General features: G+C 51.1%; 1 protein-coding gene across 1 annotated transcript in view; it reads right to left on the bottom strand.

Moving 5' to 3' along the window:
• Nucleotides 1–18646, bottom strand: part of SMC2 (structural maintenance of chromosomes 2) — a 380518-nt gene that overhangs the window by 103057 nt on the left and 258815 nt on the right. Inside the window, exons 21-22 of the mRNA XM_086962048.1 lie at nucleotides 16477–16677; nucleotides 15597–15713 (exon numbers count right to left, since the gene is read on the bottom strand). Of these exons, the coding sequence (XP_086818174.1) occupies nucleotides 15597–15713; nucleotides 16477–16677 (318 nt within the window). The remainder of the gene's footprint in view (nucleotides 1–15596; nucleotides 15714–16476; nucleotides 16678–18646) is intronic.

The raw sequence follows: 18646 nt of genomic DNA, 5'->3' as shown, positions 1-18646 counted from the left end.
CTGACCGGGACAGGGTACAAAATCCACAAACCTCGAGCCATGGCAGGCAAAGGGACCAGGAGTGGTTCGACGCAGGCTAGACTAGATAAATTTGCCTATAGCCAGCACGGTCAGTCACAAGTCACTGGGCGACATTCCACAGGAGCTACTCCAGACACGGAGGGGACCAAGAAGGTGACACTAGAAGACATTATGAAGACCCTCTCGGAAGTGCAAACGACAGTGGGTTCCATCTCTTCCGAGGTTACTCTGCTGAGAGCGGGCTTTCAGAAAATGACCGAAAGGGTGTCTCAGGTTGAGGTGGTTACGAAATCGCTTGTTGAGGACACTTCGGAACTGCATATGGCGATGGAACGCATGGAGAAAGTCACCAAGATGCTACAAGAAAAGCTGGACGACCAAGAAGGGCGCTCCCGAAGAAATAACATACGCATCCTTGGTCTTCCGGAAACAGAAGGAAAAGGGGCAATGGACCTGTACGTCGAGGACCTCATAAAAAATAAACTGCAACCTAAAGGCCTGTCGCACTTCTTCTCAGTAGAAAGGGCGCACAGGGTGCCTGGCGGAAAACCCAAACCAGGAGCAGCACCGCGGCCTGTACTGGCTAGACTTTTTAATTTTAGAGACAGGGATGCAATCCTGCAAGCGGCGAGAGTTTCACCACCTGTCAAGCTCCAAAACTCGACTTTGGCCTTCTTTCCGGACTATACAGCGGAAGTGGCCAGACGCCGGAAATCCTTTACTGAGGTGAAAAAAGCGCTGCGAGACAGAGGCCTGCCGTACTCGATGCTGTTTCCGGCCAAATTACGGATTGTGGCCGATGGGAAGACATGGTTTTTTGGCAAGCCAGAAGTGGCACAGGACTGGCTTGATGGATGGAGACAGGTGGGACAACACCAACGTCTCCACAGGGATCGACCGAATCATCGCAACGAAAAGCACACAGATACACCGACCAGCAGTTCAGCACACCAAGATGATACTGCGAGAGTGGAGCCCGACGCGGAACAGGACCAGCTTGACTCGGGGCAGCCGGCCCTGGTTTAAAGGTGGACTACTTCTGTGTCAGACCGAGTACGATACGAGGGAACCTGGAACTGGTGAAGCTGAGTAGGGTGGGCAATAGCCGGTGCCTGTAGGGGACTCCCCAACCCCACGAGCAAGTAAGATAGTTGGGAATGGGACAAAGCACTCTGCCAAGTTGGGGAAGCGGGGGGGGTGGGGGGGGGGGGGGGGGGAGTCCGTGGAGCAGGGGAGCAGGGAGGGGGGTTGGAAGGGGAGTTATAATGTTAATGTTACTGCTAATAGTCATCACTCATGTTCAATGGTACACGAACACGCCAAATGCCAAACTATTCATGTGCACCAACACACGGCGCTGCATCTGCACTGCGCATGGCGACCGGTCGCCCGAAACACTGCTTACGCGAACCAATGGCCCAACAGTTAAGCGCTGCACCCGTTGAGGGCGCCCCTACGACGACTGATGTGGCCCCCCCCCCTGCGCATGCTTACCTGGAATGTTAGAGGCTTGGGGATAAAATCAAGAGGGGTCTGGTTCTGCAGGCCATTAAACGCCAGGGACCTGATCTAGTGCTGATCCAAGAGACACACCTCGCAGGGACAACATGTAAAGCGCTTGATAGACGTGGGTATGTGATGGCAGTGCATGCGGAATTCACAACAGGCTCCAGAGGGACGGGGATACTAATGAAAAAAACATCACCTTTTCTGGTGGAACGCCGCAAGACGGATGATCAGGGTCGTTTCGCAGCAGTGCATGGCCAATGGGAGGGGAGGCCTCTCAATGTGGTCTCCGTGTACATCCCCCCGGCACTCCACTCTACGGCATTGCATGCACTTGGTAAATTCCTCCTAGACTTCCAAGAGGGTGCTACGATCATAGGGGGGAATTTCAATGCAATAATGGACCCCACATTAGACACCTTCCCCATGAGAGACCGCCCCAGGGGGACTGCAACGCTCCCTGGCTTTCTGGAGGCAATAGGCCTTCTGGGCGTATGGCGACAGCTGAACCCAGTGGCGACCCAATACACGTACTACTCCGCTGCACATAATAGCCTTTCACAAATTTACTATTTTTTGTTTCTGGGGGTTGGGCTGGGGTCAGTGGATAAGATAGACATCCTGCCTAGAGGCGTTTCTGACCATTCAAAAATATCTCTATTGCTCACTACCAAAGAAAGGAAATGCGCTAGAATATACCCAATATACCCAAACTAGTTGAAGATCCCGAAGATTAGGAAGAAACTCAAATTAGCCACCACACACTACTTTAAAGAGAACGCTGGGACGGTGTCCTCGCCCTCGGTCCTGTGGGAAGCATATAAAACGGTCCTCCGAGGTGAAGCAATAGCAGAGATAACGGGGCACAAACGAGACTCTCAGCGTGAACTCACAGAGCTGGAACTGGCACTCCACAGCGCGAACACTACTCACATGTCAGATCCCACCCCAGCAACGACACACTTACTGCAGCTCCGTCAACAGCAATACCAGGCCCACCTCAAAACAACCGTCAAAGGCTATATCGCAAACACAGCACATAGAATATATGATGTAGGGAATAAAGCCGGGAAAATGCTGGCGTGGTTGGACAGGAGAGGGGGCAGTACCAGAGGTATACAGAGACTTTACACACATGACGGTCAGCTGCAGACACATCCTGAGCAAATAGTGTGCACCCTGGCACGTCATTTTCAAGAGATATACACCCCGGAACAGGACGTCACTGCACAGGCGGCGGCGGCTTCGCTCGACAACATTGCCATCCCCAAGCTCACACAGGAGGCACAGCAGGAGCTAGAGATTGACCTAACGGAAGACTAAATTCAATTGGCGATACAGGCATTGCATCCGGTAAGGCGTTGGGTCCCAATGGGCTACCCGTGGAATGGTATAAAACAATGGCTTCCGTGCTCAGTAAACCACTGCTAGACATGTATACGGAAAGCCTGGAAAGGGCGGAACTACCGCTTGACCAGCGTACAGCCATGATTGTAGCCATACCAAAACCGAACAAGCTTCCGAATGCATGTACCTCATACCGCCCAATATCCCTGCTTAACGTAGAAGCCAAAATTTTGGCGAAACTCCTGGCCAGCCGTCTGACAACACCTACACACACCGATACACCCTGATCAGTCAGGCTTTATGCCTCACAGGAGTACAGCGCTAAATCTCAGACGGGTCCATGGGGTGATGGCACGTGCGCACCTTCTTTCGGAACAGGCAGTGATCCTCTCACTCGATGCCAAAATGGCATTTGATCTAGTAGAATGGGAATATCTATTTGCGGTGCTTACACGTATGTGCTTTGGACCGAAATATATTGCGTGGGTGCGGCTACTATACACGACACCAGTAGCGCAAGTAGTGGCGAATGGCCACATTTCGCCGCCGTTCCTGCTGAAACGGGGGACCAGACAGGGGTGCCCCTTGTCACCCCTGCTCTTTGCCTTGGTGCTGGAGCCGCTGGCGATCCTGATTAGAACAACGCCACTGTTTCGGGGTATCACATGGGAAGAAGGTTGGGAAGATAAAATCTCCCTATACGCAGACGATATGCTCATCTGCATGGTTGACCCTAACAACGGGATCCCTGCCCTATTACACCTCTGTAACACGCATGAGAAGTCGTCAGGCTATACCCTGAACTGGTCCAAGTCAGTCATATACGTGATTAAAGGCCCGGAGCCATTGTTGCAAGAGGAATGCCCCCTGGCATTGACTACAACCTCCTTTAAATACTTGGGGATTATAATCACGAGTAATGCCGCAGACTTCTTCGACAAAAATTTGAAGCCACCTATGGACCGCCTGCATACAGACGTTAAACACTGGGCGACCTTGCCCCTGACCCTCCTTGGGCGGGCGGCTCTATATAAAATGATGGTGCTTTCCAGGTTCCTTTATGTGCTGGAAAATACCCCATATATGGTTGCACCGCAGTATTTCAAACGAGTTGCAGCGCTGGTCTCCAGCCTACTCTGGAATAATGGACCGGCGCGTATAGCTTATGATAAATTGATAAAAAGTTGGTATGAGGGAGGGATTGCACTACCCAACGTTCAATTATACTACTGGGCTGCCTAACTTAAAATAATTAATCAGTGGATCCACGCCCCGCGAGACGACCCAGCCTACAAGGCGGACTGGTCTCAACTGGGGACGGACTGCATGCTTTCCGTTTTATACAACAAATCGAAAGTCAAAAAGATGCTGGGCCCGACGCAGCACACAGCGGCCCTGTGGCACGTAGCACAAACACGACTGGGCTGGAAAGGGAAAATCACCAAACTGACGCCACTGTGGGACACAAAGTCATTGGGGAACCTCAGATCATGCCAAGGGTTTACACAGTGGGACTGCATAGGAATCTCCAAGGTAGGGGACCTATGGGACAAGGGCACAGTGATTGCGTTTCCACAACTCCAACAACAATACGGCCTAGGCCCCACCGAGACGTTCAGATACGTGCAGATACGTCACGCACTGCTCCAGGCAATCCCAGCAGACACTGAAATACCAGAGTCCTCACCTCTGGAGGATAGACTACTGACGGACTTTATGCAACAAAGTGCGACTTCTCTCACATACAAAAAACTGGTTAACAACCTGGAGGACCCTACACTTAAACTTAGAGAGAAATGGGTGGGAGAGATAGGAGAGGTAGATGATTCGGAGTGGAACGAAGCGCTTGCCTCCCTGAGAGAAGTAGGCATTTCGGCAAAGTTCAGATTAGTGCAACTCAAAATTCTGCACCATATTTACTACACTAGAACACTACTTCACAAGATACAAAGGGCACCACACCCCTTCTGCCTTAGGGGATGCGGGGAGGAGGGGACACTATTTCACACGATATGGGAATGTCCACAGATACAAGAATTCTGGAAACAAATTATGCGCACTGTCTCCCAGGCCCTTAAAATCTCCATTCTACCTGAACCCCGCAAATGCCTGTTGAACATCTGGGACCCCAATGATCTGGATAGATATGGACTGATATGGGCCACACTAGCCATGACAGTGGCTAAACGAGACATTGCACAGAAGTGGGGTGCTCCGGAGCTGCCTACAGCGAATAGATGGACTAAAAATATGGACATGCTGATGGTGACGGAAAGGGCGGTGTATGTGCTCAGGGCTTGCCCCCGTAAGTGGAACAAGATCTGGACAGCATGGAATACTTATAGGGGGGAAATCTGTGAACCCTTGCCAGAAGACGAGGATCTAGACTCCGAAGGGGAGGATGAGTAGGGGGATGGACGATTGGTTGCTAGGTTACTATATGAAACAAAATGTCGCTTTACTGCAGCTTTATTGGGACACAAACTGTAGACATGTGAGGTGGCTGGTGGTTTGGTATGGGCGTGAGAGGCATACTGGAAAGTGATGACACCTGTTAGGTTTTTCTGTCTTTTTTATTTATTGTTATCTTCTTCGCAAATTAGTATATATGTTCTGAGGGTTAGAGTGGTGCAACGTGTACAATGGGAGACAGCTACCTTATGCTCCAACAATTGCATTACGGACAACTGGTAGTAACCATACCTGTCACTGTTGGGACTGAACTTAGCGTATATCAGACTACACATTTAATATACTGATCTACTGATAAGAAACTGCATGGAAAACAAGATTGAAACTTGATTGAAATATTGTGTATGTAACTTCTGCCTTCATGTCAATAAAGATTATTTTTTTTTTAAAAAATACTAAATTTAGGGGCGTTACAGGGGTGTGCAGGTCGGGGCCAATGTCTCCCTTCCCTCTATTATGCCACCTTCCAGTGGGAGGGGAAATGAGCTTCTCCCTAATTGGCTGAGTCCCCTCATCTTCAAGATGGAAGGGACTGAGATGCTTCACCTCACCTTCACCACCTGAGGGGTGGGGTCGGTAAAGGTGGGAACACCTCTCTTCCTAGCTCGGTTTCTCCTCTGATTCTCCCGCCCAAAGTGGGCGCCAGAACCAGTGGGAGACAGTTGCTGGGGGGCAGCAAAAGGCAGGGGCAGCTTCCAAAGGCGGAGGGCCGTTGGAGCTTCCCCTTTCTTGGAATCGGCCCATCCTGGGAGGGGAGGCATGACACCTCTTTCCAAAAAGGCCTTTGATTCTGGACCCGGAGAGCAGAGGCTCTTCACCCAGGGGTCCAGAAACCTGTATGGTGGTGGCAAATGGTGGGCAGCCATTCAGGAACCACACCAGGGCTGGTCGATTTTTAGGTGGCATCTATTAGATGCCCTCTGAGTGCCTTTTACATTAAATCCAATACTAGCATCAGTGTGGGTTTAATGTGCTGAGACGTTTGCTACCAAACTTCCCAATTTTTAGAAATGCAATTTTGGAGCTGTGGAGTTCGTAATGACCAACTTCTAGACCATACACTTTTTATTGTTTTGCTACACTTACAATGTCTTAGAATGGGCTTAGACACTGTAGAGGTACCTGCTCATGCCACTGTGCCGTTGCCTTGGGGCTAGTGCACCCTGCTAGAGGGATGACCTACCTAGGACTCCGGCAGTGGGTTGCAGGCATGGCACACAGCGATGTGTGCTTTGTCAACTCTTCCCTTTTCTCTGCACCAAAACACACAGCCTGCAATGGCAGTGAGTGGGTGTTAAGGTACGGGGGCACAATAGGTTCTGCAGCCCTTAGGGGCCTTTCCCTGGTCACAGTGCTCTTGCTACCCACGGTACCTTGTACAAGGGGATTACCTATGGCCATGGATGTGCCACATGTAGATACAAAGGTGCAGTCATGGGAAAGAACACAGGCGGTGGGAACCTGTTTGGCAGCGACCATGGGGCACATCAAGTCAGGTTGCATCAGATGTCAGGCAAAAAGTGGGAGGTAATCATGCAAAAAGTGGCCCTTTCCTACAGCAGGTCAGCATGCAAAGTTTCTGCTATGTAAAACAGAGAAAACAGAAATGCGCCATATCTATTAAGATATTAGGCACTGCTGCTCCCTCGTTGCGCTGGTGCATTTAAGGCTGCACAGTGCCAACACAGGCACCCCTGCGCCTTGCTCTAAGGGTGCTTGTGTTAACAGCAGGATTGTTTTGTGCAGGAAGGTGTACCTTCCCGTACCAAAACAATTCTTAAAGCATTTTCCTTTTTCTATGTGCGATGCGGAATATATCACACACAGAAAAGGGAAGTAATGAGGAGAAATAGATCCCATGGGGAGTTTCACCATGCTGTTCGGGGTGCACAGCAATTGAAATGATCTCATTATCCTTCATGCTTTTTTTTATTTTTTATTTTTATAATAGCAAAGGGAGAGCTAAATATGCTAGGTCATGGCAGACATACCCCTCAAGTCCATTACCAGAGAAAACAAAATTACTGGTAGGACCTGGACTATACCAACAACCCTTGGACAATTGTATGCGGGCACTAATGTCCTATATTTTTCTTTAAATATTGTAAAGTAGGGCACTTAGATTTTCTAATCTGCTATTAATGGATGATATGTATGTTGCCATTGTTTGTAAAAAGTGGGCCTGACCAAGTTATCAGATTGCCACAGAGCGTCAGAGGTAGTTTTAAATGTTCGAGCAAGTGATGATAGAAGGTAAATCTACAGCGCCCTCTTGATCTTTAATACCTGATTCAACTTGACGCACAAGTTACTACTTGTGTAACGATATATCTGTAAGAGACATTAGTTAGTGATAGATTCCTTACCTTAGAATATCCCCAGGCGTCAGACTGGATCCGGAAACTTTTGCGTAGCAATACCCCTGCGCGCCGGTAGGTGTCGTCTGCGGCTCTGCGTCCGTCGTCGGCGTCGTGAGCGCCGGGATGACGTCGGAGTACTTAGACGGCGCCCATGCGCGCTGACGTCAGTTCTGACACACAGCTTTTCCGCGCCAGATACGCAGAGCCATGATAGAACCAACACTGGTGCCATGAAACTAGGGCCCTGAAAGGGGATGACCTTAACCCTAGATATCGGTTCGCAGAACGGGGAGGATGGGTGGGTCGGTAAGGAATCTATCACTAACTAATGTCTCTTACAGATATATCGTTACACAAGTAGTAACTTGTGCATCTGAAAGAGACACGTTAGTGATAGATTCCTTACCTTAGAATAGATACCCCAGCAATACCAACCCCGGTGGTGGGTCTGCGAACCAATAATCACACCAGAAAGTCCTGGAGGACGGAACGGCCAAAGAAGCCATCCCTCCTGACTTGACTGTCCAGGCAGTAGTGTCTTGCGAACGTGTGCAGCGAGGCCCACGTGGCTGCCTGACAGATGTCCTGCAGGGGGACACCGCGGCCCAGGGCAGTTGTCGTTGCCGTGGCCCGAGTGGAGTGAGCCCGCAATCCAACCGGGGGCTCCTTCCTCGCCATGGAGTAACATGCTTGGATACACAAGATGATCCACCTGGAGATGGTCCTCTTGTGCACAGCCTTACCCTTCTTTGCGCCCACGTAACCAACGAAGAGTTGGTCATCCACCCGGAATTGGCGTGTGCGATCTAGGTAGTAGGAGAGCGCACGTTTTGGATCCAGACGGTGAAGCCTCTCTTCCTCTTTCGAGGGATGCGGAGGCGGAAAGAAAGTGGGCAAGGTAATGGACTGCCCGATGTGGAAGGCCGTGACAACCTTGGGCAGAAAGGAAGGTCGTGTACGTAACACCACCTTGTCAGGATGAACAGACAGGAAAGGTGGAGAAGAAGAAAGAGCCTGGAGCTCACTCACTCTCCTGGCAGAGGTGATGGCAACCAGGAAGGCAGTCTTCAGAGTAAGGAGACGGAGAGGACAGTTGTGCAGTGGCTCAAAGGGAGCACACATCAGATAAGTGAGAACAAGATTCAAGTCCCACTGGGGCATCACGAAGGGAACAGGAGGGAACATGTGCGTGATGCCCTTCAGAAATCTACTTACAATAGGGGACTTGAATAAAGAAGGCTGATCTGGTAGCCTCAAGAAGGCTGATAGAGCAGAAAGGTACCCTTTAAGAGTGCCCAGAGCAGAGCCCTGCTGGGCAAGGGAAAGAAGAAAGAGCAGCACTTCCGAAAGGGGTGCCGAGAGAGGATCCACAGCCTTTGCTGTGCACCATGCCACAAATCTGTTCCACCGGCAGGCGTATACCGACTTTGTGGAGGGACGCCTGGCTGCCAGAATGATATCACAGACTTCAGGAGGCAAGTCAAATGGCCTCAACTGCCGCCGCTCAATCTCCAAGCTTGTAGGTGGAGACTGGACAGGTTCGGGTGCAGGACCGTCCCCTGCTGCTGCGACAGAAGGTCCTCCCGAAGAGGCAGACGAATCGGGGGATCGACTGACATGCTGAGTAGCTCGGGATACCAGTATCTTCGTGCCCAGTCCGGAGCCACAAGGATGACCTGGGCCCGGTCGCGCCTGATCTTCTTCAGCACTCTGGGCAGAAGTGGTATAGGCGGAAAGGCGTACAACAGACCGCAGCTCCACTCGCGACGAAAAGCGTCTCCGAGCGAGTGCCGCCTTGGAAATTCCAACGCGCAGAACTGATGACATTGCGCGTTCTCTTCTGTGGCGAATAGATCTAACCAAGGCTCTCCCCACTGCCGAAAGAGACCTTGCGCCACGTCCGAGTTCAGACGCCATTCGTGATCCATCATGCACCGGCGGCTGAGTTCGTCCACCCTGGCATTCAGAGAGCCTGCCAGGTGTTGAACCACCAGGGTCACGCCCTGATGTTCCAGCCACTGCCAGAGGCGCAGAGCCTCCTGGCAGAGGGTCCACGACCCCACCCCGCCTTGCTTGTTGCAGTACCACATGGCGGTGGTGTTGTCGGTGAACACTTGCACTACGCTCCCCCGGACAGAGGGGAGGAATGCCTTCAGTGCAAGACGAATCGCCCGCAGCTCCAGAAGGTTGATATGAAGCCGGGACTCCGCCGGAGACCAGAGGCCTCTGATCTCCGCCTCTCCCATGTGGCCCCCCCAGCCCTGGAGGGACGCGTCCGTCACAACTACGTGCTCCGGCTGGGGTAGGGAGAGGGGTCTGCCACTGACCCAGTCGCGGTCCGTGAGCCACCACTGCAGTTGTCTCGCAGTGCCCTCCGAGATCAGGACATGATCGGACAGGTTGCCCTGATGCTGGGCCCACTGAAACTTCAGGTCCCACTGCAGAGCCCGCATCCGCCACCTGGCGTGACGCACCAGAAGGATGCAGGAGGCCATCAGTCCCAGAAGCCGCAGCGTCAACCTGACCGAGACCCGGGATAACGGCTGGAAGATGGGAACCAGAGCCTGAATATCCCGAACCCGCTGCTCAGGTGGGTAAACCCGAAACTGCGCCGAGTCGAGAACCGCTCCGATGAAGAGGAGCTTCTGAGAGGGACACAGGTGTGACTTCGGCACATTGATGGAGAACCCCAGCAAGTGCAGGAGGTCGGCCGTAGTCTGGAGGTGGCTGACGACTGTCTGGGGCGAGCCCGCCTTCAACAACCAGTCGTCGAGGTAGGGGAAGACTGATATCCCCTGCCTGCGCAGATGGGCTGCGACCACCGCCATCACCTTCGTGAACACCCGTGGGGCGCTGGTAAGGCCGAAGGGGAGCACGGTAAACTGAAAGTGCTCTTGGCCTACCGTGAACCGCAGGTAACGCCGGTGGGCCGGCAGGACGGGGATGTGGAAATAGGCGTCCTGCAAGTCCAACGCTACCATCCAGTCTCCTGGGTCCAGGGCAGCCAGGACCTGAGCCAAAGTGAGCATCTTGAACTTCTCCGTCCGGAGGAAGCCGTTGACGTTCCGCAGATCCAAGATAGGGCGTAGGCCCCCTTTGCCCTTCTTGGGTACCAGAAAGTAGTGGGAGTAACAACCACGTCCTACTTCTGGCCCAGGAACGCGCTCTATGGCCCTCTTGGCCAAGAGGGCCGAAACCTCCTCTTGCAGAAGTTGCAAGTGATCCCCCGACACACGGTGGTATTGAGGTGGCATGGATGGAGGGGATGACTCGAAGGGGAGGGAGAAGCCCCTTCGGACAATCTGCAGCACCCACCTGTCCGAAGTGACGGTATGCCAGTGGGAGAGGTGATGGCGAACCCTGCCTCCCACAGGCGTCACATGGGCCTGAAAGGTCGGACTAGGAAGGTTTTGAGGCAGGGGCTGCTGAGGGAGGTGTGGACTGGCCTCGCCGCTGTCCCCGACCACCGCCACGGCGGTTCGCACGTCCGCCACCGCGTTGTTGGACATTCTGCGGCGCGTGGCTGACGGTACGTGGTGGGGCGCCCCTTCCGTGGCCACGAAAGGAGCGAAAGGCACCCGATTGCTGGCGTGGGGCCGTAAGGCCCAAGGACTTGGCCGTGGCCCTGGAGTCCTTGAAACGCTCCTGCGCATGGTCTGCCTTGTCGCCGAAGAGGCGACGGCCATCAAACGGCATGTCCAGGAGGGTGGCCTGGACATCGGCCGAGAAGTTGGCGGACCTCAACCAGGCGTGGCGTCGAACCGCCACCGTCGTTGCCATCGCCCTGCCCAGTGAGTCCGTAGTATCCAGCCCACACCGGATAGAAAAGCGTGCTGCATCTCGGCCGTCCGCCAGGGCTTGGCTGAGTTTAGCCTGGACCTCCTCCGGGCATCTAGGCAGCACCTCCGCAACCGTGTCCCACAGGGTGTGGGTGTAGCGGCCCAAGAGACAGGCGGTGTTCACAGAACGCAGCCCTAAGCGCACAGACGAGAAAACCTTCTTCCCGAACTGTTCATATCTCTTGGATTCCCTGTCGGGCGGGGCCAACGGGAATGCGGATTGGGAGGTTGAGGCCTGGATGACCAGACTCTCGGGGGTGGGATGGGTGGACAAAAAGCATGGGTCGCCCGGTGCCGGGCGGTAGCGTCTGGCCACGTTCCTGTCCACAGGGGGGCCTGTGGCGGGCTTGGACCAAGTGCCCAGAAGAACGTCACACAAGGCCTCATTGAACGGCAGGAGGGGCTCCGTGGAGCCGGACTGCTGTTTGAGGACCTCAGTGAGGAGATTAGTTCTCACGGCCGCGACGGGGAGCTGAAGGTTTAAGGCCTTAGCTGCCTTCGTCAACACTACGCTGTAAGCAGAACCCGCCTCCGAAGCCACAGTCGGGGGCGACGTAAATCCAGTGTCTGGCGAGGTGTCAATACCACTGGCCTCCCCAAGCTCATATGTCCAGTCCTGGTGCGACTGGCAATCACGTGCCAGAGGGTCCTCGGACCCCTCCCATTGCTCCTCGTCACCTGGCTCCTGGAAACCAGGATTAACAGCCAGGGCCTCCTCGTGGAGATAAAATTCTCCAAGGGCCGACGGAATCGGCGCCCAGCGGCGCCCTTCCGACTCCTGAGCAGGACCGTAGGAGACATTGGGGGCGGCAACCACATCGGCTGCCGGGGACGACACCTGAAGGGACGGCGCCGGCGAGGTCGTAAGGTCGACCGGCGAGGTCCCGGATCCGGAGCCGGATTCAGCGAGGTCGTGCGGCGCCGGACCCAAGTCGTCAGCGGCGCCGGGGCCGAAGCACCCGACATCGTCGGGGCCGAAGCGCCCGACCCGGAAGGACCTCCAGACGGAACCGATCGGCCCGGAGGCGCCACGGGAACCGACTGAGGAGGGAGGGCCCTCATGGCCATGAGGTACCTCTCGACCTCCTCCTGCGACGCGCCGTGCTCAGGGACCCGAAGGTGTGGGGCAGGCGGCGACGCTTGCGACTCCCGCGGAGCCGCGTGGGCGGTGTCGCTCGAGCCCCCGGCCGCATCGTGCGAGCGTCGGGGCGGGTCGAAGGATCGATGGTGTCGCTCCGACCTCTCATGCCTCTTACCTGGGGACTTGGAACCAGACGATCGGTGTCCACTTCCGGAACGTCGATGACTCTGACCTCGCGACCTGTCCCTCGACCTCCCGTGGGACCGGGACCGGGACCTGGAGTGGCGCGGGGCCGACTGCCTCAGCTCGAGGCGCTTGCGGGACCGCTCCCGCCTAGCCTTCGACGTCAGGGCCCGGCAGTCGGAGCAGGATCGATCGTCGTGGTCGAGGCCTAAGCACTTCAGGCACCGGCGATGGGGGTCCGTGACCGACATGAGTCGGCCGCACTTCGAACAAGGCTTGAACCCGGGCATCCCTGGCACCGATAGTCGAGAAGTCGACTAAAGAGAAGATCAAAAGGGATCAAAAAACTTTCAGTCAAAAAGTGACTGGGGGTAGAGCTTCTTCCGGATCTGCGCTAGCTGGCGCGGAAAAAAGAAGAACTGACGTCAGCGCGCATGGGCGCCGTCTAAGTACTCCGACGACGTCATCCCGGCGCTCACGACGCCGACGACGGACGCGGAGCCGCAGACGACGCCTACCGGCGCGCAGGGGTATTGCTACGCAAAAGTTTCCGGATCCAGTCTGACGCCTGGGGATATTCTAAGGTAAGGAATCTATCACTAACGTGTCTCTTTCAGATCTCTCAAACTGGGTGTGGTCCTGAAATGTTCAATCCCTTTATCCTCCTGTATTTTGGACTCCTCTGTAAGCATCAGCATCACTTTTTTGGGAATGGTTTGAATACTTCTATTAGGTGTTACTATAGGCTGCAAAGGATCAAGTCTTCGGTTGCCATTCCGCATACTTTCGGTAAGTCAGGATCAATGTTGGAAATGATTTACTTCTTTGATGCCAAGCCCGAAGTTGAGCATGGTATCAGACAAACTAACACTAAGGTAGGTCAAGTTATGGGCAGCAGTAAAGAAAGTCTTTGCATGGGGATGATAGGAAAGGGACTGGTGGAAAGAGTAATGCTGAGGAGTGTGAGATTGTGGCTGCAGAGTGAACAAACGGATGGACGAGATGGCACATTTTGCGCTAAGAAATAGAGCTAAATGAAACAGAACACAAATAGAGAGCACGAGTAGTTGCTCTCTAAATAATCTTGGGATAGGACCCCCCCCCCTTACTATCTGCATTTAGCACTATTTTCTTAATGCAAAATGCACCCTTGCGCCCAAAATGGATGCAAGGATGCATTTTGCGCTAAGAAATAGAGACAAATACAGAATACGAATAGTAAGTGCACACTCGCTAAATATGCTCTACAGTAGGATTTTTTTCTCACCAAATTACATGAGCAGGAGTTTATTTTTTATAATTATTGGTATTTCCGTATCTAAGAGAAACAGATTATTACCTGAAGTACTCTGATTACTTCTGTTTAATCGAAAATCGGCCCATGCGTACTAATTCCCTAAGGATCTAACTACAATTGTAGGACACAAACATAAAATGGAAGGTGCACACAATTAGAGTCAAAAAGACAGTAATGTATTAAATATCTTCTTCTTTATTTAATAGTATTCATCGGACATAGGCACAGCCAACGCGTTTCGTTCCATTTGCCTTTAAGGAACTTCGTCAGGGCGAATAAGTATAGTTCAGTGCTGTCACCAATATTGGACAGAAATGTGAGGATCAAACAAGCAGCTACCAATTGTGTGTCAAAGTCATATGACCTGTAGAGACAGTGTCCTCACTAGGTGAGATTGAGTTAGTCCAGTTGAAATCCTAAAGTTGTCTTCCAAGTTCGCCAAGAGAAACAGGATTTCGGAACACAAGCACCCTATTACAGGTGCTCGGTGGTTATTCCCACGAACACCGTATTACATGACAGACTGGTGGCGGTCACGCCTACACAATTGGCCCTTCCCGGAGAACGAAGTCACGAGGAACATAGGGAAATTCCCCACGGGATCCACTAGACTTCCCGTGGAGCTAAAGTTCAACTGTACACATCATCTGATCGTATACTTGACACCAGTCAGCCTTGGCGAACTTGGAAGACAACTTTAGGATTTCAACTGGACTAACTCAATCTCACCTAGTGAGGACACCGTCTCTACAGGTCATATGACTTTGACCCACAATTGGAAGCTGCTTGTTTGATACTCACATTTCTGTCCAATATTGGTGACAGCACTGAACTATACTTATTCACCCTGACGAAGTTCCTTAAAGGCAAATGGAACGAAACGCGTTGGCTGTGCCTATGTCCGATGAATACTATTAAATAAAGAAGAAGATATTTAATACATTACTGTCTTTTTGACTCTAATTGTGTGCACCTTCCATTTTATGTTTGTGTATTTCTGATTTATACACCTATTGGTAGCAGGTGTAGGAAGAAGTTTGCACCACCCTGAATTTAGAACTACAGGATCTGGAGTGCTTGACCTGGTCTGCTGCCTTGGTCTTTTGGAATTTTACAATTGTAGGACAGTCACGTTGGTGGAAATGGATGGATAGTGGTTGCTTTACCAAGAGACACTTGCCTTATGAGGGTCATCAACAAAACATTCTTTTTACTGCAGCAAATGTGCATATAGACCCATAGTTTTACAGCAAGACGCGACTGGTATAAAGAGTATTAGAAAAAGTAAAGGTGCAGAGAAATGTGGAAAAACTTTGTGCAGAGAAAACGTCCAAGCACCTGAAGGCAAAATAGATTCCAGTCCACAACTGTCTGGGGAAAAAATGGATCAGGGGTGGGTACACAGTAGGCCTTAAGGTCATTAACTCAAAATCCACACCAGAATCCCAAAACAAATATAATATGCAACTGATAACTTGATGAAAGCATACCTTCTGCCATGCAATATTAAGGGCTTCATTCTTCTTTTGATCAAGTTCTTCAATGGTTGAAAGAATTTTTGACTTGTCATTCTCAACAATTCTTTTTCTCTTCATCAAATCATTGTACTGGCAAAAAAGGAAAATATTTGTTTAGCGCATAACAGCTTGAAAGGACAAAATATACTTTTATAGTGATCTTTATTTTTTTAACCAACTGAGGTTTCGACCAGACAAGGAACAAACAATAATAACTGGTTTCAAAGTAAAAGATTCTATACCAATCATTCAAAACTGTAACCCAGTACTCTTAAGTCATACAATCTTTTCAAATTAAATGACATATTCTCCCTCTGATAGGAAGGACTGGAGCATGTGGAATAAAATGGAAAATGATGCTTGAGAGTGTTGCAAGGCCTGTAGTACCCATGTCCCCCCCTCGTTGTACATTCATTCTCTATGTCACTGTCCTGGATCGGCTATTTATAGCACCGCAAACCAGGACACTAAACATTTGCCACTAAGCCCCAGGATACAGGGAGTGGGTCACTGTGTGGAAATTATTACTTGCTATAACAAGTTATCTAGTGTGATCTTCTTAGCTACACACAATTATTTCCCTGTAGTCAGATTGGGTGTCTCAGCCACCAATGGGGAAATATTCAAGTGTGTCTCAAATACCAATGTGAAGATCTGGGCCTTAAACGCAATCCTCGAGAGGGTTCATTTTGGATGCCATCATCACTTGATGAGACCATGAGTACATAGTTCAACAATATTCTAGAATACAAACATTTACTATACATATTGGATTCATTATTTTACACCAGTCCTGAAAATGTTGACAATGCCATACTGCAGTTTTTTCAGCAGCTCACTAAAATGAACATACCCTTTCCTCAGCCTGCGTGAGCATGTTCATGGCTCTCATGTTGACATTTCTCCCCAGCTTCTCTTTCTTCTCTTGGAGTTTCTGTAACCTTTGACCTGCTTCCTTAGGGTTGTTGGTTTTGAAATCATAAGCTGTGTTTGCCTGGCCAAACAAGTTCTTTTCAGAAGCAATCCACTCGTAGTCTTTCAGCATTTTAGCTACCTGGGAGCACAAAAAATAAAAAGACTTACAGTGTGTGTATATAGACCATGATGAAAAACAAAAGTAATAGTTGTCAAAGTTCAGAGTTTACACTTTTAAAACACCTACTTGTACCTCACCATTGCACTACTCTAAGATGAAACACAATGGAATCCTCACAATATCACTGCAATTGCAGACATATGATGGGACCTGAAAACACACACAACATGCTAGCCTTGCTGCTGCTAAAATGAAAGACTTCTTGAAATGCTTAGTTGAAACACATCAACAACCCACTTCACCACACACACGTTTTGACACTTGACATTCTAGGTTGTGGTAAAAAGATCCAGCCAAGGTTCCCCTGCTGTTGGAAGATTCCTGGTACCACTCTGGGGTGCAATCAGCATTTGTGATCTGCCAGGTGCCTCTGGAAGATTTGATCTGCCCTGGCATTTAAAGATCCTGCCATAAGGATCATGAAGCTACCCGGACGATCCAGCCAACTTCAGAAGAGCAGAGCCTCTTGGCACAGGACCCCACTCAGCTCTGCATTTTGCAGTACCACATGACAGTGATGTCCTTGAGAACCTCACCAGCTCCTCTTAACTGGTAGGATCGCCATCAGTGACAGGTAAACGCCCAGCAACTCAAACAGGGTGATATGGAGTCTGGATTATCACTGGAGATGGGAGTCTTCTGATCTCCACCTCCCGCTGATCTCAAAGCCAGCAGTGAGGCATCGGTCACCACTGGGTAGGGCAGAGAGAGGGGTTTGCCGCTGGTTCATTTGTAGTTGAGCAGCCATTACTGCAGATCTCAGAAAACAGGTTGGAATCGGACAGGTTTCCTTTGTGCTAAGCCCACTGACTTTTTTGTGCACAGCCTGAATATGATACCTAGTGTAGTCGAAAAGCAGGATGCAGGAGGCAAACAGGCCAAAAAAATTAACCATGTATCAGGGAAAGTGTCAATCAAACTGACCTCCTGTAGGTTCACATAAATACTGTCATCATGTTGCAAGGGTAAATCATCCCCATTTCCACCACTGCTATCTCTGCGAATCAAACTCTGGATGATGGATCCTCTGACGACAGCTCCATGGTAATAGTGGTATATTTCAGAATCAGGTTGCAAAGAACAAGTTATGCTGGTGTGGACTCAGAGCACAACTTTGGTCAGGGTCGAGATGGATTTGGTTTGTGGTCAGACATCAAGCCACCACCAGATCCCACACCAGCACAGGTATTAGCCGTGTCAAAGAAGGGACCATGCAATTCTCAGAGCTGGAACGGATATCGGCACCAGAGTTCAAGCAGAACCAGAAGCAGGATATACAGGCTCTGATGGTGCAGAGGATGGATTGAATGATAGCAACCTGCCTGGAGGCTCCTAGGGATCCTTTGGACCCAAAGGTGTGCCAGAGGGAGCTGGAAGAGGGTCAAAATTGCACAGCATAGCCTCCTTAGAGGCCATGAAGAACAAGTTACTAACCTTCAGTAACTCCTTATCTGGTAAAGACTATATCTAGCCGCAGATTCCTTAACTTTGAATTTCCCAGGCATCCAACTGGATCCCGAAGATTTTTCGTAAACAGTACCCTCGAGAGTTGGTAGGTGGCGATCGCCTCCGTAAGCGTCATCCGCGCCAGAAGTGATGTCCACAGCACCTATATAGGTGTCACCAAGGCGCTCGGACGTCAGTTACTTTTCTCAACTTTTCGTGACAGACGCGCAGAGCATTGAAGAACACGGACACTGGTGTGGATAAACTAGGGCCTGAAGGGATCAGTCTTGACCCTAGAAATCTGTCCGCAGAGCCGGGAGGATGGGTGAGTCGCTGAGGAATCTGCGGCTAGATAGGATCTCTACCAAGTAAGGTGTTACCAAAGGTAAGTAACTTGTTCATCTGATCGAGACTTCTAGCGGCAGATTCCTTACCTTTTAATAGATACACAATCAATATCATCCCCAGTGGTGGGTCTGCG

Source organism: Lissotriton vulgaris, chromosome 3_1, assembly GCF_964263255.1.
Source record: "Lissotriton vulgaris chromosome 3_1, aLisVul1.2, whole genome shotgun sequence".
NCBI lineage: Eukaryota > Metazoa > Chordata > Amphibia > Caudata > Salamandridae > Lissotriton > Lissotriton vulgaris.
The sequence above is the reverse complement of the archived record's forward strand: the minus strand, read 5'-3'. Positions and strand labels throughout refer to the sequence as shown.